The sequence below is a fragment of the Myotis yumanensis genome, unplaced genomic scaffold (genome assembly GCF_028538775.1).
Source record: "Myotis yumanensis isolate MYYU_CA2020_CCGP unplaced genomic scaffold, mMyoYum1.0.hap1 SCAF_6, whole genome shotgun sequence".
NCBI lineage: Eukaryota > Metazoa > Chordata > Mammalia > Chiroptera > Vespertilionidae > Myotis > Myotis yumanensis.
Window position 1 is genome coordinate 4,300,018 of NW_027223757.1, and position 23,339 is coordinate 4,323,356.

At 53.5% G+C, this 23,339-nt stretch overlaps 1 protein-coding gene across 3 annotated transcripts in view; it reads right to left on the reverse strand.

Annotated features, from left to right (window-relative positions):
• Positions 1-418: 418 nt before the first annotated feature.
• SYTL3 (synaptotagmin like 3) overlaps positions 419-23,339 on the reverse strand; it is a 44,769-nt gene continuing 21,848 nt past the window's right edge. For 2 of the 3 annotated variants that reach the window (XM_070419178.1, XM_070419176.1), the window contains 7 exons: positions 23,015-23,087; positions 20,795-20,873; positions 15,412-15,533; positions 11,271-11,405; positions 7,088-7,266; positions 2,914-3,016; positions 419-903 (listed from right to left, as the gene is read on the reverse strand). In XM_070419178.1, the coding sequence (XP_070275279.1) occupies positions 628-903; positions 2,914-3,016; positions 7,088-7,266; positions 11,271-11,405; positions 15,412-15,533; positions 20,795-20,873; positions 23,015-23,087 (967 nt within the window). In that variant the 3' untranslated portion in view covers positions 419-627. The remainder of the gene's footprint in view (positions 904-2,913; positions 3,017-7,087; positions 7,267-11,270; positions 11,406-15,411; positions 15,534-20,794; positions 20,874-23,014; positions 23,088-23,339) is intronic. The other variant, XM_070419177.1, reaches the window with a different exon arrangement.

Below are 23,339 nucleotides of genomic sequence, written 5' to 3' on the forward strand. Positions count from 1 at the left end.
TCCTGTCCTCTTCCTCCCTTCGAGGCGGCTCCTCCTGGCTGTCCCACCACCCTGCGCAGGGCACGCCGTCCCAGGGACAGGGCAGCCTCGGCCGGCAGCACTGGGCCCAGTCACCATTGTCCGGGGCGTGCCCGGGGGAGTTTAGGAACAACACACCCAAAGGCCTGAGCTGCGGCCCCGCCCACGGGCAGCCAGGCACAGGGCGTGGACTTCGGCCGCTGAGCCCTGAGGAGGCTGAGGCCACCCCAGCTGACGCCGAGTGACCCGGCCTTGGAGGAAGGGCTGGCCCCTGGCCGGACCCAGGCTGGCACTGGGTGATACTGAGGTTAGGGCTACTCAGGCCTGAACGAACCTGAGCAGGTGAAAGTCCCTCGGCCGAGCCCACAGGAGGGTCTGACACGGAGCCTTTTCTCCCTGGAAAGCTGCTGTTTACTTTATTTTAAATGTATTGATGTGAGAGAAAGAGGGAGAGAGAATTGTTGTTCCACTTAGTTATGCTCATTGGCTGAGACTTGTATGTGCGCCGACCGGGAATCAAACCTGCAACCTGGGCGCACTGGGACGCTGCTCCCCCCGCCTGCGCACGCGGCCAGGGCTGCTGTTTAACCGCCTGGCCCGTGTGCACAGTCACCTGGGCCCAAGGTTTCCTGGGGGGGGGGGGGGACTCTCTTCTTGGATCCCTCGGAAAAGCGCTCCCGGTGGGAGGGGGCCCCAGTCCCGACCAGACTTCACTTGGCCCGCAGGGGGGTACCAGCGCAAGGACCGTGTGGTGCTGTCTTCAAAGTCCCACGTGGCCAGAGGGACGATCACTTCTCCAAGGAACACCCTCCGGGTGAGCGTGCCCATGTGCCACACGGACACCTGCAGCCGCCGGGTCACCAGCTGGGCGAGCTCCACCTGGTACTGCGGACGGAACAGAGAGGTCAGCCTGCCCTCCAGGGCAAACCTGCAACCTGGGCGCACTGGGATGCTGCTCCCACCACCTGAGCACGTGGCCAGGGCGAACGCTGCTGTTTAACAGCCTGGCCCGTGCGCACAGTCACCTGGGCCCAAGGTTTCCTGGGCGTGCCCACGTGCCACACGGACACCTGCAGCTGCCTCAACTTCTAGAGCAGTGATGGCGAACCTATGACACGCGTGTCAGAGGTGACACGCGAACTCATTTTTTTGGTTGATTTTTCTTTGTTAAATGGCACTTAAATATATAAAATAAATATCAAAAATATAATTCTTTGTTTTACTATGGTTGCAAATATCAAAAAATTTCTATATGTGCCACGGCACCAGAGTTAAGTTAGGGTTTTTCAAAATGCTGACAGGCCGAGCTCAAAAGGTTCGCCATCACTGTTCTAGAGCCTCAATTGTCATGGCACATTCCTCAAATCTGGCGGAAGGCGGCTCCTACACCCCGGATCTGGCCCCTGGCCCCAGGATGTGCGACCCCCGCCCCCCCTCCCCTCCCCCGCCCCCCCCCCCCCCCCCCGTGTGCTAAACGAATGGTAATTGGAAATACTGATTTCTGCAGAACTCTTCATGATCTCTCAGCTTCTCCACGCATTTCTGTAAAGACTGTGTCCGGATGCTCTGAATTAGACTAGATTAGGGACACTGATTCTTTTCAATGTCCCCTGGAAGCTTTCCGGCACCACCGGAGCATTCACAATATGCTGGGTAAAACCAACGCATAAAACGTTAGGTGATTCTCTGAGATTCTGCATGCATTTTAAACAAGTTAAACTTTAAAAATCAAATTACACAATTAAATATGTATCTAAAATGTAGTCCATCCTCAATTTGATATCATTTCATAAAATGTAAAATACGCATCTACCTCTCTTTAGCAAAAAACACCTGAGTGAAACGGAGAAGCAGTTTTAGATGTTGACTTGGGAATGTGTGAGGAAACAGATCTTTGCAAAGCCATCTGAAGACCAGTCTCCTGGGATTGGCTAGGAGCGTCCCGGCAGCAGCATCTCAGGCCCCGCCCACACCTGCTGAGTCACAGCCTGCTTTTCTCTGCAGTCCCTTGAGGACCTCTGTGCACATCAGTTTTGAGAAGGACGACTAGTCCACTGTGGGTTCAATAAGCCTCAGTTTCCCCATTGGTAGATGGGAGTCTAACCCTTAGCTCAGGGGGTACATAAAGCACATGGCCACAGCAGGGGCACAGAAAGCAGCAGCATGAATATTTAACAGACGGGACTTTGTGCCAGCTGCCGGATGGCGCTCGCTGGGAGTTGACAAATGCCCCTTCTCAGCAGGAAGCCAAGCCAAGCCCTCCCCTTTCCAGTCCTGGCACCCGGGGTCCGGGGGCTTCTCAGCCTCCATGGATACTTTCCGTGAGTCTGGACTGTCCTTAGGTGCGGGGCCTCCCACACTTAACCTGCGTACCTCACACATCACCCCCTCTCCCTCCTCACCCCCGCTGAGGAGTCTCCCCCACCCCTGCCCTAAACACAAATCATGTTTAGCACCGAGGAAGGTGAAAACCCGAACAACTCCTCTATAGGTGTTGTTTCTTAAGAGAAGAAGAACGCTGGGTTTCCAGATATTGCAATAACGGGCACTTTTGCAGCCGGTGAGCCAGTCGCTGAGGGTACAGGCGCCGGCCTGCGAACGCTCCGAGAGTTACAGAAACTCGCCAGGACGACCTGGTTAAAAGCTCAGGGGCAGCCAGGTTCTTTTCGACCATTTTCTCGGAAATCATTCTTGGACAGTCCTGAGGACTCTGCCCTTCTCCCGCCCAGGCTGAAGGGTGACCGAGCCGTGCCCCGACTGCCAGCCCCGTGGGCATCCGCAGTGTCTGCACTCCTGTTCGACGGACTCAGGGTGTGGAGGAGCCGTCGTGGACTCTGACCCTGCGCCCGCCCAGGGCGGGGAGACCCCGCAGGGGAGCGTCTGTCCCGGGAGTACCTTCAAGGTCTCCTGGAAGGTCGGGTCCACCGTGTTCCTCTGGACGCCCGTCTTGCGTTTGCCCTGGGCCGACCTGTCAGGCAGCAGGTAGGTCTTCACGTACCTGGAGGAGACAGGGCGGGTGAGGCTCGGGGTGAGGCTGGGCGAGGCGGGAGCAGGGAGTCTTTGCCCTGCCTGCTGCTGAGTTGGGCGTTGATAGGAAGGGGTCAGGGGCCACCACGGACAGTGAGCAATGCCATGCTGGGGATGCCGCTTCTGTTTACACAGTCTGCGGCCATCGCCCCTGGAATGGGTCTGGGTGGGTGCCACCTGCAGGCTCTGGGGGAGGGGGGGCTCCCGGGGGGCAAACTCCTGGACTCTGGATGCAGAGGCCACGAGCCAATTGTCCTCCCCACCTGTCACTCCATCCAACCCCCCGCCCCACAGAAAAGTGGAAATGGGAAATGTGTGCCTTACACTTGGCTCTTCCCTTGTTTGGCCTCCAGCCTGTCCTCCTGACTTTCGGACCAGCCCTCTGTGGACTCGGGGCTGCAGCGTAGCTGGCGGGGCAGCGTGACAGGCCACCTCCACCAGCCCTCTGCCCCGCCTGAAACCCTGTTCTAGGCCGGTCCCTCTACCCAGGTCTGGAACTTTCCTCCCTGGCTCCTCTGGCAGCTTTGTCCATGGCAATGACCCCCCTTAACCAGGCACCTATTCGCACAGGCTAGGAACAGGCTCAACTTCCCCAAAGCAAAGAGCAGTCGCCCTCCCTTCATCTGGGTCCCCCTGGAGCTCCAGGCTCCGCCTCTTCTTCCCTGTCAATCAGAGTTCTTGGGAAAGTACTCCAGGTCGCGGGCACCGATCCTCACTGTTCACTTTTAACTTGATCATCATCAGATCCCACACACATGGAAGGGGGTGTATGAGACACACCTGCGCAGCTTAAAGGACTGAAATAAAATCACACCATGCATCTGACTGGCTTATGATGTTCAGTCCTGTTTCCTCACTGTTCTTCTGGCAGGTTGTTCTGTTCTGAGAGCGGAGGATGGACATCTCCAAGGATTACTGTGGAACCGTCCACTCCTCCCTTCAACTCTGTCAGTTTTTTGCTTCATATGTCTTCATGGGCTGTTCTTAGGTGCATAGACATTTATACTTTTTATATCTTCTTGCTGCATTACACCTTTTATTAGTATACTAGAGGCCCAGTGCACAAATTCGTGCATCAGTGGGGTCCCTCGGCCTGGCCTGCAGGATAGGGCCGAAACCGGCTAACATCCCCCGAGGGGTCCTGGATTGTGAGAGGGTGCAGGCCAGGGCGAGGAACCCCACTGGTGCACAATCAGGACCGGGGAGGGATGCGGGAGGCTGGCCAGCCGGGGAGGGACCGTGGGAGGGCTCCAGGGCATGTCCAGCCCCTCTCGCTCAGTCCCAATCGGCCGGACTCCAGCAGCAAGCTAACCTACCAGTCGGAGCATCTGCCCCTTGGTGGTCAGTGCACATCATAGCGAGCGGTTGAGCGGCCTTAGTGTATCATTAGCATATTACGCTTTGATTGGTTGAATAGACAAATGGACGACAGGACCCTTAGCATATTAGGTTTTTATTATATAGGATAATGTCCTCTATCCTTTGTAACCTTGTTGATTTAACTTTGTTTGATACTAGTATAGCCACCCCTGTTCTCTTTGGTTACTATCTGCATGGAATATCTTCTATTTGTTGGATCTACAGTGAGTCTCTTATAGATGACATATGGTTGGATCCTATGTTTTTACCCACTCTGCCGATTTCTGTCTTTTGATTGGAGAGTATGATTCATGCACATGTAAAGTAATTACTAACAAGGAGGTACTTATTATATACTAAAGGCCCAGTGCATGGATTTGTGCACCAATGGGGTCCCTCGGCCTGGCCGTTGGGGATCAGGCCAAAACCAGCTCTCCAACATCCCCCAACAGGTCCCAGATTGCGAGAGGGTGGTCCTTGGGTGACGCACCCCAGGATTGGGCTCCCTCCTCTCTGGCTCTGGGTGCATCATCTGAGAACCGTAGCTGCCAAGTCATCGCAGCTCGGCAGCTCCTGCATTGAGTGTCTACCCTCTGGTGGTCAGTGTGTGTCATAGCTACCAGTCACAGCATCTTCCCCCTGGTGGTCATTGCATGTCATAGCTACCGATGGGAGGGTCGAACAGTTGGATGGTCACTTAGGCTTTTATATATAGAGATTAGCACTTTGAATACATTGGCCTGCTGGCCTGTCAAGTTTCTGATGAGAAATCTGCTGAAGATTTTGAGGATTTGCTTCTTTCTTGCTGCTTTCAAGATTCTCTTTGTCGTTCAAGAGTTTGTTAATACTATGTCTCAGGGTGAGTCACTTTGAGTTCATCTTACTTGGAGTTCAGTGGGCTTCTTTGATGTTTATATTCATGAATTTCATCAAATTTGGGAAGTTTTTAGCTACTTCTTCAAATATTCTCTCTGCCCCTTGCTCTCTCTCTTCTTCTGAGACTCCCTCATGAGATGTTGGTCCACTTGATGGTGGCCCTCAGGTCCCTTAGGTTCTGTTTGCTTTTCTTCCATCTTTTTTCTTTCTTTTCCTCAAACCCAATAATTTCTGTTGACCTTTCTTTAAATTTACTGCTCCCTTCTTCCATCTTCTCATATCTGCCTTCAAATCTCGCCAGTGAATTTTTCATTTGGAGTTTTCAGCTGCAGAATTTCTTTTTGGTTTCTATTTAGGTTCTCCCTCTCTTTATTGATATTTCTACTTTGTTCACACATCATTTTCTTGACTTCCTCCACATCTCCTTCTAGTTCTTTGAGCATCTTTAAGATAATGTTGTAAAGTCTTTGTTTAGTAAGCCTGTCCTCAGATCTTTTTTAGGGACAGTTTCTGTTGATTTATTACTTCCCTTTGAGTGAGCCATACTTTCCTGTTTGTTTCTGTGTCTTGTTATTTTTGTGGAATACTGGACATTTGTGTCTAATAATGTGTTAACTCTGGAAATCAGATTCTCCCCCTCCCCAAGGCTGTCTGTCTTTTGTTATTTTGTTTATTGATCCTGTGCCAAAGATAAGCCTGAGATGTAAACTCAGGCTTTTTTTCTGAGCCTGTACCTTTCCCGGAGCATGCATGTTTATTTTCTAATTTTTCTTGTGATGCAGTTACTTGTGAATGTCCTAGTCTGTAGTGTCTGGCTTCCAAGTGGGGGGAAAAAAAAATGAAAAAGGGAGACCAATAAGGCACTGGCCCTTACAAACCCTGGAAGTTACATCAGCCAGAGGGGGAGACAGTGCAACTCTGGGAGGAGATGAAGCAACAATGGCCGTATGCCTCTCTGTCTGCACCTCTGTGGTCAGAAGCAGCAACCAGCAATCAGAGAACAGGTCCCTGATCTCTGGAGGACAGGATCCTTTCGCCCACCCTGGCTCCCGAAAGCGGAGTGCAAGCTGCTCTAGGAACACGTGCGCAGCTGCCCGCCGCGGGGCTGGAGGTGCAGGATGGGTGGCTGCTACTGCGCTGAGAGCTGGCATTGACTGAGGCGAACTCCAGTTAACCATGGAAGCCTTCTGCTGCAAGGTGCAAGCCTTCAAAGACTCCAGTTACAAAACAGTTGCATCAGACAGATCCGGCCAGTGCAGTTATTGTCTGTGTGGGGAGAGGGATTCCTGATGCTTCCTACTCGGCCATCATTCAGATGACAGGAAGTTCACGGACGGGAAGCCCTGAGTGGCTGATGGTACATAAATAGTTGCTAATCTTTGTTACTCATCAAGGAAATGCATGTTAAAATAACATGACACCATTTCATATCTATCAGTCGGAGAGAAATGTAATCTGTTTACAGATTGTGTGAGACAGGATTTTAATTTTATTTTTCCTATATGGAAAGTCAAATTTTCCAACACCATTTATGCATTGATTTCTAGTAGCCCCTTGATGGTGTGACTTCCCGTAGATGCTCAGGCCTGTGTCTGGACTTCTGATTCTGCTCTACCAACCTGCTTATCTGGCCTCCCACCAGCACACACTGTCGGGGTTACTGGAACTTTACAGTGGCTCTTGACGTGTGTCTTTTTACCTTTTGTTCTTTTCATTACAATTGTGTTGGCTATTTTGGACTTTCCATGTAAACTTCAGAATTAATATGCCCGTCATCTTACGTCAAAACGCAGACAAAGGAACTCACGGGTTGCACTTCTTCTTCCTCTCCTCTCCATAAGCAAGGTTCTTGCAGGCCTGGATGCATATTTCCAAAGAACGGGTTTCGAAGCAATAGCGAATGGCAAATTCTATCTCTCCAGTGACATCAGCGTTGTCAAAATTGCCAATCTCCGTGCAAGTGCTATTAATGCTGATTAAACTTCCCTGAAATAAAAATGAGAAATAAAATAAATTACCTCACAGTTCATCAATTCTTTCGAAGTTCTGATTTCAAGATATCAGGTAAATCGAGATTCACACGGACCTTGCATCCTGACTCACATGAAGTTAACAGCTAGAGTTTGTTCTCTGCCAAAATAAGTCACCACAGATTCTGTTTGAAGGGGATGGGGAACCCTCAGAAGCTCCGGTCCTGCCCAGATCTGGTCTTTGCCTAGCAACAAAGGTTACAGAGTCTTATTCTTTAACACAAATCGTGGGGGCTAAAGCGGACTATCCCCTGTGTGATTCTGCAAAGATAACTCTCAGAGGACAGACAATGTGTCCATGGCAGGAACAGCCAAGGAAAAAGCAGCACAGTGTGGGGCTCAGTGCCGTAGGCGGGGGGGGGGGGGGCGGGAGGGAAAGAGAGATTTGGATGCACCTGCTGGTTCTGCCACTCATTAGCCGTGTCAAAGTCCGAATGGAAAAATTAATACTGGTCTCCCAGGGTTGTGGCGAGGACGAGTGGAACACAGCATGGAAGGTATGAGTCGAAGACAACCATCCATTAAGTTTGCATTCTTTTGGGCACCTACATGAACACCAAACCCCATCCTACGTTAGGGCCCTGGGAGCTGAGATGATGCAGGTGAGCTGCATGGAATGGGACGCCTGTGCCTAGAACACAAAGCAAACTGCCTCATCACCACTGCATGTGCTTAGATACTTGCCGCCCTTTGCATGCAGCCAGTCTCAGCGCTGACTCTGAGACAGGGAGCTCTAACGGCTTTCCTCTCCGAATTCCCAGGTAGCTCCTCCACACTGTGCAACACCCTGGGGAGAAACTGAGAAGCAAGCCTGGGCTTTCTCTCTCACACCAGAGAGAGATAAAAACCAAACCAACTCATTAGAGGGCCCGAGCCTGAGCTAACTGACGCCAAGAACAAACCAACTCCGCCACACCCAGCCTCTGGCTCTCAAAAAGGCCGCCTGCCAACACCCACACCACCGTTCCAATGGAAAACAACTTAAAAATGTCCAGACTCTACAAGGCATGCGTGGTGAGGGCGGGGACAGCGAGGACGACAGCGAGAAGATGGAGGCTAATGGCTGGGAAGCTTGGCCCAGGCGTCAGCAGCTTCGGAGATGCCCGGTGGGCGGACGGAGGTGCTGAGAACTTCTGATAATGAAACTGGCACCATTGCATGCGCCACGTGGGCTGCCAGGCTGAATCGTATTAACCCACCCTTCTGACAGGAGCAAATGGAACTCGGAATGAACCACAGGCACAGCTTGAAGGTATCGCAGAGCCACCGCGTCAGCTGGAAACAAGGGTCCGGGTGGCTGTGGAGACGAGGAGCGCGGTGAGGTGAGCCTGACTCGCCATCCCTCCCCTTTGCGACCTTTGTCCATGTGGGCGCAGGGCAGGGCTGCAAGACCGAATGAAGCCACACTCGACAGCCAGGAGGCCGCAAAGGAGAGGGAGCACTCGGCACTTTCTCTGAAGGTCACAATTTATCTACTGTGACTGCGAGCCAGGCCCGATGCCCTTGTCTTTGACAAAAGCCAAGGCGCCACCAGAACCCACAGCTACACTGAAAACCTCAGTGCTGATCGCCAAGAGCAGCCAAGGGCGCGATCGCAGTGGCTCAGACGGCGGCCGTGGAGCCGACGGCCTGTCAGCTGGGCCAGGAGGTGGGCTCAGGAAAACCACTGGGTTTCAGAGGCCAAGCAATCCCATGGGGTCGCACTAAAAGCCTGGCTCCGACTCACACGGCCCCTGGGGGTCGACTCAGCGTTCTGCAGGTCCCCTCTGAGAGCCTCAGTTTCCCGTTCGTGCATGATAATGGCACCCATCGAGGAGATGCTGTGAGAGGACAGGGAGGTGGAGCACCTAGCTCAGTAGTCAGCACATAGTGGGCTTTCAGTAAATGGCAGCTCCGATGAGGATGAATGCACCTTTCCCACAGATATTTACTGGGTGCCATTGAAGGGCCAGGCACTGCTCTGGCACTTGGCAATTACGACAGATAGTAAACACCAGGTAAGCCAGCTGCCAGCTGTGGAAGGTGATAAGAATGTGAGTGGGGAGCAGGTGAGGACAGGGGAGAGCAGGGGGCTGACCTCCCGCGAAGGTGACCTTGGAGCGAGGACTTGGAGGAAGGGAGTGAAGGAGCTTGGTGCCTGGGAGAGAGCACAGCCCCAGAAACGCCCCAGAGCAGGCGTGAGTCTGACTCCGTCCAGGGCCAGCGAGAGGCCCGTGTAGTTGAGCGGCCATTGTGGGTGGGTCTCTGCCTGTGTGTGGGTTTCCGGGCATAGAGAGCCGTGGCTCTGGCCCAGGGAGGAGCTCAGAGGCCTGTCTGATGGGGCCTGGGCAGTTCAGGGAGAGCTGAGAGCTGCCCCTTGGCTCTCTGGGAAGGTTTAGCCTTGGGGATCGGCTTAACAGGCCCAAGCTGGCTGTATTCCCAGGGTCTCTCGTCACCTCAAAAAGCCACCCTGTGTCTCCCTGTCTCCATCCACACAGCTGCCACCCCAGGAGAGAACATTCTAGAGCGGCTCTTGCCTCCCTGGCCCTCAGAGATGTGTTTCCTCAGTGCCTGGATCTTTCTGAATTATTCTCAAGTATAAATAACGCCTGGTCCTGAAGGCGCTGAGCGTCCTCCAACACAAGCAGCTGAAATGCCCTGGCAGGGCCACCCCAGCTCACAGCCTGGGGGCATCCAAGACGCAGAGGGCCAAGCCCGGCAGCCAAACGCGACCCCTGTGTGTCCCAGCAGGCGACTGCCCTCAGCAGGAGTTGGGAGGGACCCGCCAGAGGACTGTGTGAACCGCATCTGCGTTTGAGAGCACTGAGGCCCTTGTCCAGCGTGGACGCACAGGCGCGTTTGGGAACTGGATGCAGACGTGGGCCTTCTCCCCAGACAGGGCGCAGCATTTTGGATCAGTTCCAGAAGGAGTTGGAATGTGACCCTAGAGCTTGGTTTCTAGAAGCTGAGTTCTTAACCACAGTATCACGCACGGAATCCCTGCTTTCATTTCATTCTCCAAGCAATCCAGTGAAGTAAGAAGAGCAACTCCGCCCGGCTGGCCGGGGGTGCTCAGCAGCTGAGCGTCCACCCTGGAACCAAGAGGCCACCAGTTTGATTCCGGGTCAGGCACAAGCTCGATCCCCAGTAGGGGCCTCGCAGGAGGTAGCTGATGGATTGTATTTCTCTCATCGATGTTTCTCTCTCTCTCTCTATCCCTCTCCCTTCCACTCTCTAAAAAATCAATAAAAACATATTTTTTAAAAAAAGAACAACTTTGATACTCATTTCCTAGATGAGGACTTTGAAGTTTGAAAGTTTTCATGATTATTTCAGATCAGTTAGCTAATTAAAAGGCTTCGACTGTACTTGAGGCCTCAGGACCCCTCATCCATTCCCTAAAATTAACTTAATAAACTTTACTAAAGTTTTAAGTCAACTTTGCACTTTATGTGCGCGCCCGCACGTGGTATTTTGTGGAAGAGCCACACTCAAGAGGCCAAAGAGCCGCATGTGGCTCATGAGCCGCGGTTTGCCGACCACTGCCTTACACCATTCACAACGAGTGAGTTGGATCAAGACCTGTCCATAAAAGCTAAGCTCTGTAACGCTTCTAGAAGAAAACGTAGGAGAATATGTCTACAATTTGTGAGTAGCCAAGACAGAGAAACAGCCATAAAAGAAAAATTTGATAAATTAAACTTCATCGAAATGGAAAACTTCTCATCTGAAGACACCAGTATATGTTACTAATTCCTCTCTGTCTATGTAAACATGTTCATCCTGAGATGACGTAAGAAAGAAACGCCATCAGCGAGAGGGAGGCTTCCCCCAGCTCCCTAAGTCGACAGGACCTCCAGGCGCCATCTCTGCTCCAGTTCATTCCACAAACAGCGCTCGCTCCCACCCTGGCCGACCGAACCAGTTCCACGTGCTGACGGCAACCACGCCCCGTGTCAACGCGATCAGACAGAGACTCACCCGCCTCGAGCCTCCTGAGAATGGAGTGCTGGGCGCTGGGGGTGCTGAGAGACCTCCTTGCTTGGAAACAGCGTTGGTAGAGCGTTTGGGACTCTCCTGGCTGAGCGGCATCAGGATGTCGGGCGCGCTGACCTTCTGGAAAAGGAAACACAGGATTAAGCACGGCGTCCGCATCCCAGTTCACTTTCGTTCAAATGTGGCGACTTCGACGAGTACAGCCCGCATCTATGACCAATGGCCGTAATGGGCAAACCCCAGCAGGCGCACTCCTGGTTGGGCAAATGCCTGCGCGCGCGCACACACACACACACACACACACACACGCAGCCCTGAGCGGACATCACCAAGCCTTGGGTTACTAGGGGTTAGTGAAAGTCTTAAAGAAATGGCCTTCGTAGTGACCCTGGCATTTAATCACATGAAATGTGATATTCACTGGCCAGGCAGAGTTTTAACTCAGAAGAAAGGGAAAAATCAAAATATATCTCTAAATCTTACATGACCACTCTATGAAAAGTGGGTACTTTTATAATGGATACAGCTAAGCTCTCCAATATGGTAGCCACTAGCCACATGTGGCTATTTAAATCCAAGTTCTAACTAATTGATATCAAATAAAATTATTAAATTCAGCTCCTTGGCTGTCCTGGACACATTCCACATGCTTTGGAGCCACGTGAGGCCGTGGCTGGGACGGTCCACTGGACAGTGTGAGGACAGAACAATGAACACAGTGGGCAGATGGGGAAACTCGTCTAGCTGAAGATGCAAAGGTTTCTGAATCGAGACTTTTTTTTTAGAAGTAGAACTTGAAAATACCACAGTCACACCACAGTCATAACTTTCAGGAATGAAAAGCTAAGTGAGAATTTACAGAACAAATGAAGAAAGAGATTACCTCCAAATTACTGTTTTTGCCCTCAACCCCCGGAACATCAACTCGATTGCATCAGACCTGTGTCAAGTAACACCACGTCCAACCCACCACCCTGCGTCCTGGGGGCAGAGAGAGGAGGAGCGGGAAGGGGAAGGGGAAGGGGGAGGACATGCAGAGGCTGTCCTCCGAGGTCTCCCTAGCCAGCAGGAAGTAGACACGCGACGGACATGGAGGCAGGAGCCACGTCCACGGACAGAGGAGGGGGAGGGCCGATGCCAGCAGGGCGGGCCTGGGCGTCAGTGGGACTATGCCTGTGGGTTGGACGGCTGGCTTCCAGGTCCGGGTCCTGGGAAGCCGGTGATGAAGCATCCGTGCAGATGCATATATTTGAAATTATTAGAAAGTTGGTCCTATTCTGAAGATCCGCCTATTTTGATTGACTGAGGAATCCACCTTGACGCGCGGTGTCACCTCCGGCCCAGTAAGTTCTGAAGGACGCGGGTGCGTTTGTCAGGCAGCACCTTCTGAAAGGCACCAAGGCCCCGAGAGCAGCCCGTCAGCATGTTGAGACCGGCCCCCCGGCCCCCACAGTGACTCTGTAATGTATTTCCACAGCTACCTGGTTTGGGGCAGATCACAGAGATGATTGCCCTGCGTGAGGCCCACCCCGCACAGAGGCAAGTCTACCGGTCTATGCCGAGAGACCCATACGCATCAGGCTTGCTTTGACGGAGTGATGGAACCACACAGTGCGTGTGATCGGGATTTTCCTGACCTCAGATAAGAGAAGGGAGAGCAGCCCTCTGCCGCCTCTAAGACTGCATCTAGCGTTGCCCCCCACCCCTTTTTTAAGAATATTTTATTTTATTTTATTTTTTAGAGAGAAGAGGGAAGGAGGGGAAGAGAGAAAGAGAAACATCAATATAAGAGCAAAACATGTATCGGCTGCCTCTTGCACACCCCCTACCGGGGATCAAGCTCACAACCAGGGCACGTGCCCTTGACTGGAAATGGGACCGGCAACCTCCTGGTGAACACCCAGCCCATGGAGCCACACGGCCAGGGCTGAGGGTGGCCTTTTAACATACTCACTCACTCGGGTGCCAGAAATACCCAGGCTGGGCTTGCCCAGTAATATATGCTCTGAGCCCAGCTAAGTCCCAGCTGAAAAGCAGACGCCCTCTCTGGGGCCGTCAGAAAGATCACTGGCCTTCAGTGTCAGGACCAAGTGCTTTAATGGTTGAAACCCAGCGCTGCCGCCTCCCTTCTCTGGCTGGTCAGCCTTCCAGGTGGCGCCAGCAGGTGGGGATGTGCAGGCGGCGCCAGGGCCCGGGGCCGAGGGTGGGGGGGGTGTCTGTAGGTTTCAGGTGTCCATGAGAAACATCACACAGCACCAGTGCACAGAGTGAACTAAAGTCTTCTCCCCACCGCTGTCCTCGGCCCTCTCCTCAGACATAGCCCCTCCTTACAGAGTGTTTCGTCCCTTCCTGGTTAATGGGTCGCCTTTTATGGTCCACATAGGTCACCCACACATCAACAGGACGGACAGTCAGATCCCCTGGGCTGCGCAGGAGCCTCAAGGAGAGGTGAGAGTTCACTTCCTGGAGAAGCCGGCCCAGCTCACAGGAGGGCTCTGCAGGGTCATCTCAGAACATGCAGCTCATGTAAGTGACCTGGCGGGCCTCCCGGAGTCACATGCGGCCTTAAGAAAAGCGGCTCCTGTGTCTGCCCCGCTGTGGCCGCCTGCACCGTGGGCGCCGACAGCCCTCACCCGGAGGGCACGGGCCTGTGTTGGGACGAAATGTGGGCATCACTTCCGTGAGCTCCCAGCCAGGCTGTGTGATTGCCGCCTGACAGGTGTCCTGTGGAAGGCTGTACTCTTCATAGTTTAACCCGGTAATTACTTAGCGTTTATAGGTCATGCCCTGACTGGCACGTACTTGACGAACACTGGCTAAGCTGTCCTCTAAAACATCTGTGCCCTCACCCTGGCCGGTGTGGCTCAGTAGTTAGAGCATCAGCACATGGAGTGCAGGGCCGAGGGTTTGATTCCCAGTCACGGGCATGTACCTCGGTTGCGGTTGAATCCCCGGCCCTGGTTGGGGTGCTTTCGGGAGGTCACCAATCGATGAGTCTCTCACATCGATGTTTCTCTCTCTCCCCCTCTCCTCCCTTCCCTCTCTAAAAAACCCCAAACAAACAAAACAAAACAAAACAAAAAAAACAGCACACCAATGGAAAAAGTATCCTCGGGTGAAGATTAAATAAACAAACAGAAAACCAGCCAGACCCTCACTGTGAGGTGGGGCCAGAGCACGCCTGCAGGAAGCTGTCGGCATGTCAGAGTGTGGGACACTCACTCGCAGGACAGCGTCCACACAGCGGGAGCTCGCAGCCACGCCCTCCGCTGCCTCCTCCCTCCTCCATCCGACAGCCTCGTGATGGCCCGCAGGCTGTTCCAGGGGCACAGGAAGCGGGAGGATGCTGCGAGTGCCGGTTCTATCAGCATCCAAAAGCCCAGCTACGCATGGGGATGCCTGGGAAGCCGCCCGAGGCAGTGACGTCAGGACTGGGAACATGCAGGCCCGCGAGGGGCTGTGCCTCCCCCTGCGGACATGCAGGTGTGGCCCCTGCGCCTGCCCTTCCCACCACCCTACACCCCTGGCATCTCCCAGCCGGGGCCTCATCTTTGATGGGTCAGTGAGAACACAGACCTCACGGGGCTATTTTAAGGATTGAAAATTGAAACACACCTGTAGGGCTTTGCACCGGGAACAGGGCCTGGTATGCCCTTGCCCTTGCCCCTGAGTTAGCATCAGAGAGGCTGCGCCCACCCAGGTGAGGAAGGGCATTGTCTGTGCTTCCAGAAGCACCTTCTGAGCCCTTTTCTTCAGTGGAAGCTCGTTGGTGCCCCTTATGCGGGGCGTATACTGAAGGCGTTAGGAGCTGGGGATTCAGAACCTACGCAGCTGCTCTGCTCCTGGCTCCGCCTTTGTGAGCTGCAATGCTGGGCATGGGGGGGGGGCGGTCGGGGGGGGGGGGTCGGGGGGGTCGGGGGGGTCGGGGGGGACGGGACACGACTCTGGGAATCCCAGGCGCTTGGAACGAGGCTGAGCCCTTCTCTGTTCTGAACTGTTTTCCAGACCGACCTTGAATTTGGACCTTCCTGTGGCTCAGCCCTCCACAGAGGCGCCTATGCTTATGTCTGCAGACTGCTCAGTGCTTTGTTATAAGAGAAAAGGGGTCCCTGGAGGAAAGGAGTACCCTGGTGGTGGCGTTGATGGCAGTGTCACTCTGGCTGCGCCGCTCCGTCCTGGCTCCCGGCCTGGGGCCCGTGCTGAGGAGCTGCTTGTCCGAGGTCATGTCGTTCTGGGACTTGGAGAGTTCTAGAAAACAAGACACAGGAGGTGACCGGCAGGCACGCAGACCCGAGGGGCCCTCCGAGGGGACTCTCAACCACACAGGAGGGGAGGGCCCGCGGCGCCAGGAGAGCGGCTTAATGGAGGGGCAGGGGTGGCGTGTGCCCAGCACCCAGCTCCGGGCCCTGGGGGCAGGGGGAGCTCAGACAAACGGGGATCTCCAGGCACTGCGTGCTGGCTCAGGCCAGAGGACGGGAGCCCTAAAAGGCGACCGCCTGACCCCCCTCTGTGGGCCAAGGGCCGTCGTCAGGGCGGGAGTTTCAGGATGGTCTTCCGACCCAGGTGGCTCTGCCTCCGGCCACACGCCAGGTGTCCGACTGTCCAAACGCGCAGACGGCACCCAGCCGACAGCAGTGTTTTAGGGGGTCCTCCCCAAGACTTTATAACCAGCTACAAGTGAGTCCTTTTTGAAGAGACACGTCCTTGTCACTATTTCAATAAGCAAAACGGGAAAAGATGGCTTTACATGTAGGTTTGCAAGGTAACCGTGATCTGTGTGGGAGAAGGATGAGTCACAGCCGGGAGAGGACACCTCAAACGAGCCCCCTCCCCCCGAACCCCTGCTCCTCCCCAGATCCCGGCCGCTCTCAAAGGACGACCTGGAGCCTGTCTTTAGAGCAGTGGCCCATTATGGCTCGTGTCACTTCAGATTTCCATGTGGCCACATTTAAAAAGGAAAAGGTACCCTAGCCGGTTTGGCTCAGTGGATATGGACTGAAGGGGCCCGGGTTCTGGTTAAGGGCACATACCGGGGTTGGGGGGTTGCAGGCTCGGTCCCCAGTGGGGGGTGTGCAGGAGGCAGCCGATCAATGACTCTCTCTCATCATTGATGTTTCTCTCTCTCTCTCCCTCTCCCTTCCTCTCTGAAATCAATAAATATATATCTTTAAAAAACAAAGGAAAATAATTTAATACTATAATATATCCACACATTGCTCACATATATAACTGATATTAAACTTACTAATGAAATTATGAACTTAGTTTTGAATACTAAGTTTCCAGAATATGGTGTGTTTTTACTCTTAATTCAGGCTCCACATTTCGCGAGCCACCTGTGGCCGCAGCTGCGGCTACCGCACTGGACAGCACAGCCCACGACCCCTCTGGTCTTCTGACCCCTCCCGAGGGGGCGCCCTGTGCGTCCTTATTCCTGGCTATTTATTGGGGTCCCGCACATACTGCCCGAGGCCCATCTCTTTTCTCTAGAGCAGCGATATCTCATGACACACAAACCAAATACTAAAATTCTGCGCTACACCAAAACATATACATCTTTGGCCGATCTGACAAAAAGCTATAATTTTGATCCAGTCACACTGGATGGCTATAGTTGTGTTGGCTGTTGTCATTTTTCTTGATTTGACAATCTAAGGGGAAAGAGGTCAGTGCCCCTGACTGGAGTCAGGTTGCGATCTTTGTTGCGGGCACACGGGGGACAATCGCTGCGCTAGCGGGTACCCCACACGCCCCCAGCCCGGCGCCCACCTTCCCACCAGGTGTGTGGAGCCTGTTCACTCTGAGAGCAATGCCATCCACACGGCTCTCGAGTCGGCCATCCGGGCACTCCGGGGCATCTTTCTACACCTGCAGCTGGAAAGGTCCCGGCCCCCAGAGGCCCCCACAGGCCCCCACAGTTAGTGGCACATGAATGCCTCATGCGGCCAGACCCCAGCCTGGGTCACGGGGTGTGAGGGGCCGGGAGATGTCCCCGAGCCGTGCATTTAGCCCTCACCCCAAAACCCGTTCCTTCCCCTGGTTTATTTATGTTCACAGATGGGGGGCGGGGGCGGGGGAGGGAGTGGGGAGGGGGGGACCGTGTGTGGAATGGGGCCCTTCTGAAGCAAGTCAGGTTCTACAGGCTTCTGATAGGCGTGCAAAGGAGAGGAACAGGAGCCCAGGCGGTCCTGAGCGAGAAGCCTACGTCCCCCTCCCCCTCGGAGCTGGCTGAGGTCCCTGTCCCACTCCGGCTCCGAGGAGCTGGCTGAGGTCCCCAGAAGGGCAGTGACCATAGAGCAGGCGGAGTGACTCATTTCTTCCTGCCGGTGGGGCTGGCGTCACTGGGCAGCAGCAGCCGCCAGAGGCTGTCATTCTGGAGCTGCAACTTCAGGCCACCACCTCCCCCCGCAACCCCGCCCCCAGGCCCCTGCGCCACCAGAACGGGCTGCCCTCCCTAGGCACTTCTGTAGGAAGCCGGCAGCCAAGAGGATCGAGAAAGGTGCCGGCCACATCATCCAAAGCAGGAGAAACACGAAAGACGAAAGCTGCCAGGTGCTCCCTGGCCACCCCCCACCCCCTGAGCCGGTGCGGGAGTGTGCGCCCTGGGCCGTCCAGTGGGCCCAGCGGAAGGACAGGGAAGGGGCTTGGCAGATGGGTATCCCCAGGGGCTCAGGAAGCTGGGTGTTGTGTCCCTGCCTCAGGGTGAGGGCTCGGGGTCCTGTGAGCAGCGGAGCCTGGACAGGGGAAGGGGGTGCGGGTTGGGGGTTTCAGTCCATGTCTCCAGGCAGAGACTAGAGCTGCTTGAGTCCCCCAGGGGTTGCTCTAGCGTCCGCCTGGGTCTGCTTCCCATGTGACCTGGCCACATGGGCACTAAACTGGCAAATCTCAAATGTGTGACACATGATTGGGCAGGCTGTGGGGTGTGAGCCTGCCCATGGCGCCCTCATGGAATCCCCACGTGGAGGGCCATGTGGCCGGACAAGAGGAACTGTGATCCTGCCTCTCCGGGGGTTGGGCTGAGGGACAGCAGGGTCTGAATCAACATTGAGGGGTGTCCAGAGTGGCAGTGAGGGAGGGGTCACATAAGCCACAGGATTTGGGGAGAGGCTGTGCATTTAAGAAGACTGCAGACTAAGCCAGCGGTTTTCAACCCGGTGGTCGCGACCCCTTTGGCGGTCGAACGACCCTTTCACAGGGGTCGCCTAAGACCATCCTGCATATCAGATATTTACATGACGATTCATAACAGTAGCAACATGACAGTGATGAAGTAGCAACGAAAATAATTTTATGGTTGGGTCACTACATGAGGAACTGTATTTAAAGAGCCAGAAGGTTGAGAACCACTGATCTAAGCTATTTGCAACTTCTTTATTCCCTATCTTTTCTCCACCCTGGTTGGCTTGTCTGTAAATCATTGTCAAAATCAAGTAATATGTAAAACAGTCCTTTGCTTCTGGGACCCTTCCCCAAATCCTCTGCGGGGTTCTACATTTCTGCAGAGGTATGGGACAGGATCTTCAGATTTTCTCCATCAAACTTTTTCCTAGCCATCTTCTCATTCCCTCATTCTAACCTGGACCAAGGACAGCTCATTAAGTGCAGCTGGTAATTGTTTTTAAAACATATGTTTTTAGTGATTTCAGAGAGGAAGGGGGAGAGAGAGAGAAAAAGAGAAACATCAATGATGAGTGAGAATTATTGATCAGCTGCCTCCTGCACGGCCCTCATTGGAGGTTGACCCACTGGGGATTGAGCCCACAACCCAGGCATGTGCCCTGACTGGAAATCAAACCATGACTTCCTGGTTCATAGTTCGATACTCAACCATTGAGCCATGCCAGCCGGGTGTAGCTGGTAACTTTAAAATACTTTGATTGTATCCTGGTGATAAGTGAAAGCTATCAATTCAGATAACTGAAAAATTTTAAAAACTATGTTACTGTATTGAGTATATTAGTATACAACATGGCTTGGCTTCAAAAGGCTTAGAACTTACATATTTTGAGTTATCATTTAATATGTTGCCCAAATGGTAATATTTTTTAACATCTTCCCCTTTGGGGAAATTTGTGGATGTGAAGACACGACGTTAATCAAAGGGTGACACACTCACCATGCCAGCAGTGCCTGCTTGTGAGCCCACAATGTGCCTGGACATGTGAGTTTATATGAACTGAAAGGGCTACTTGATTTAAATTAAAGCTTTGGCATTGAAAGCTTCAAAAAAAAAAAAAAAGACTGCTGAGCCCAGCCAGTGTTGCTCAGTGGTTGGGTATCAACCTGTGAACCAGGAGGTCATTGTCCGATTCCTGGTCAGGACACATGCCCAGGTTTGGGGCTCAATCCCCAGTAGGGGGTGTGCAGGAGGCAGCCGATCAATGATTCTCTTCCATCATTGATGTTTCTCTCTCTCTCCCTCTCCCTTCCTCTCTGAAATCAATAAAAATATACTAAAAAACAAAAAGAAAGAAAGAAAGCAGCGAAGTCCGCTGCGTCAGTGTCCGTGGGAGAGGAGCCCCTCTGGTGCCCCAGAGCCTGGCTGAGTGACAGGGTGTTTTGAAACCTCCAAGCTCTATTAGCAAAAGGCCATGAAATTCGGCTGCTCCCCGTTCTGAGCGGAGGGGGACAGACTGTCACATGACACAGTCACTTCTGTGCGGATCTGAAAGCAGCTTTTATTTGATTGTCTTTGGGCTACAGCTCAGAAGGGCTCATGGGAAGTACAGAGGAATAATTAAAACGATAAGCTTGTCTCGGGCCAGGTACCACACGGAGACCAGCACATGCCGCTGCAGAGAGGGCGAGGGGTGGGGCCAGGCAGCAGTGAGAGAACGGACTGGGGGCCCCCAGCCCCAGGAGCCTCCCCAGACGCCTGGCCCGCTCCGGGCACCTCGGGAGCCGAGACCCGGCCTGCTCTTGGATGTATTTTAAGATAAACAGGAAGAAATATCTGAGCAGAAAAAACATTGAAAGAACAAAACTTCTAAGCAGCAGGCTGGGTTCCTTGCAGGGAGCATGCTTACTGCTAATCGAAGAACATCAATTTACCCGGGAGAACAGGAGACCAGACGAGCACTGCAGGCAAAGGCAGGCCAGGGCCCACCCGCCTGAGGGGCTCTGGTTCTGGGTGCACTGGACCCTCTCTCTCTCTGTTTTTGTGTTGGTCCTTGGCAGGAGCGAGGATGAGTACCAGCTTATCATTGGCCTAAAGACTGTACCCAAGCAACCTGCTCCTTTAACCTCATCCCCATTCCACCAGCTAGCTCCTTGCCCCCGGGCGCTGCTGGGCAGGTCTGCCCAGGATGGGAGAAGGGGAGCCTCTGGCAAGCTAGAGGGTCCTCTTCCCCAGGGACCCAGAGGCCTGCTCTGGGGGTGGAGGGTGCAGGACCAGGGGCCCTGGCTTTCCCCAGAAGCCAGAGGCAGAGAGAGAGCCCTGTCCAGCCTCGGCCTGGGCCTTGGTGGCGCAGGTAATGCTGGGAAGAACATGGGAAGAGGCATCCACTTACTTTTCATGTGGGTGGTAACGGACAGAAACAAATTTTCCACGGACTTATTAAATCCTTTAAACTGACCAAGTTCCTGTAACTAAAACAGAGACAGAAGGAGAGAGAGTGAGTTATGATTGAAGACCTGTACGGCCCCAGCAGCCTCCCAGCTGCCAACCCCCAAACGCCGGCAGGTGTGTGCTGTGGGTGCTCGGTGGGTGTGGGTGCTCGGTGGGTGTGGGAGTGGGTGCCTGATGCGTGCAGGTGTGGGTGCTCGGTGGGTGTGGGAGTGGGTGCCTGGTGCATGCAGGTGTGGGTGCTCGGTGCATGCAGGAGTGGGTGCATACATGTCTGGAGTGAGAGGGCACTGTCCTCCTGAGGGACAGGTATCCTCTTTACTCAGCTTCTCTCTGAGTTTTGACACCACATTAAAGGAAGGAGCTTGATTGAGGGGTTGTTGACAAGGTAACAATGACTTCTACGAGATACCGCCTGACATTTCATTGGCTTAAAGATTGTACCCAAGTAACCTGCTCCTTTAACCTCATCTCCACTCCACACAGAGGGGATGCCAACCCGGGCAGAACGCATGTGTCATAGGGGTTGACAGTGGAGCAGGCACAAGGTGACCAGCCTGAAGCCAAGGGTTAATTCTGCCTCCAAAAACTAAAGAAGGAAGAAGGAAAAGGAAGAGAAAACAACAGAAAAGAGATCACTTCCCTCTGCAAGTTTCATTCATCTGTCCGTCCATGCATCCATCTGTCCATCCATCCATCCGCCCGTCTATGCATCCATCCGTCTATCCATCCATCTATATATATATCTGTCCATCCACCCATCCATCCATCCATCCATCCACCCATCCATGCATCCATACATATATCTGTCCATCTATGCATCCATGCATCCATCCATCCATCCATCTGTCCATGCACCCATTCATCCATGCATCCATGCACACATCTGTCCCTGCATCCATCCATGCATCCATCCATCCGTCCATACATCCATGCATCCATCCATGCATCCATCCATCCGTCCATATATCCATGCATCCATCCATCCATCCATGCATCTACCCATCCGTCCATACATCCATGCATCCATCCATCCATCCATACATCCATGCATCCATCCATCCGTCCATACATCCATGCATCTATCCATCCATGCATCCATCCACCCATCCATCCAGTAAATATGTCCTGAGCGCAGTGCTGTTCAAAGATCTTTGGAGAATTTAAAATCTCAAGGAGAAAGTAGAGCAGGATTTTGAAGGTCATTCCAGCATCTCGGTTTGAAATAAAAGAATGTGCATATTTTCTCTCCCCAGAGTGAGTATCCTTCTGTATGTAGATATAGTTACTCCCTTGCATTCACAGGATAATAATAATGAAAATGATCAAGACCATACATCTCCATGGCATGTTAGTTTCCAAGTACGGCATAGGCATTGCATTATTTCATTAATTTCTCACACCGGTCATGGAGGCAAGTCAGATGAGTATCATTACTTCCACCTTTCAGGGGGGAACCCAGGGAGCTCCCCCAAAATCACAGGGTTCATTTGTTTGGACAGAAAGGGCCCTGGTCTACGTTAGCACCTGCCAACAATCAGAAGACACACACACACATTTCTAGAGGCACCCACTCTCGCATTCCTGTAAATCAACCTGCTTTCCCCTTCGACCACGGAGACCCTCAGACACACTGAGCCTCCGCAGACCCCACATCCATGGGACCGAGCACAGTGAGGGGAGAGAGGCCACGAAAAGACAAAAGGAAAGAGATGGGGACAGGCGTGCAGGTGAGGACGTGGGGTGCAGGTGAGGGTGGGGGTGCAGGTGAGGGTGTGGGGTGCAGGTGAGGGTGTGGGGTACAGGTGAGGGTGTGGGGTGCAGGTGAGAACGTGGGGTGCAGGTGAGGGTGTGGGGTGCAGGTGAGGACATGGGGTACAGGAGAGGGCCTGGGGTGAAGGTGAGAATGTGGGGTAGAAGCAGATGAGTCAGTTGTTAATGCAGATGGTCCGGGGTCCCCAAAGCCTGCTGGTGGCACGACACTGGGCAGAGCCAAGCACTTCCCAACTCCCAATCAGCCCTCCATTATCGGCCTCATTCATGACCATTCCAGCCACAGCTGCCTCCCTCTGCCCTGGGGTTCTCCACCCATCCTCCCAGCCCCCCTCTCTCCCTCTGTGTCTCCCACCCTCCTTCTCAGGGAGCCCACAGAGCAGACACATACCCTGCCAGGGCTGCCACTGCACCAGCTCTCACTGAGCGGAGGTGGGGTGGGAGGAACCACGGAAATTTTGCTGCTGAGGAAAAATTCAGGGATAAGAAATGGGTTATAAATGATGCAAGAATTAGTCTTACAAACACACAAGATTCCTCCTCCTCCTGTAACTGAAGTTCTCTATCTTTGGGGTTTTTGTGTGTGTTTTTAACTTCCTCGCGTTTAGCAGAGCCCCACTTGGATGTGCTGCTGGGCGCAGGGCATGAAGTCTGGGATCTGAATGTGGAACAGCAGGTGCGACCTGCAACAGCGGGGAGCTCGGCCCGGCGGGCGG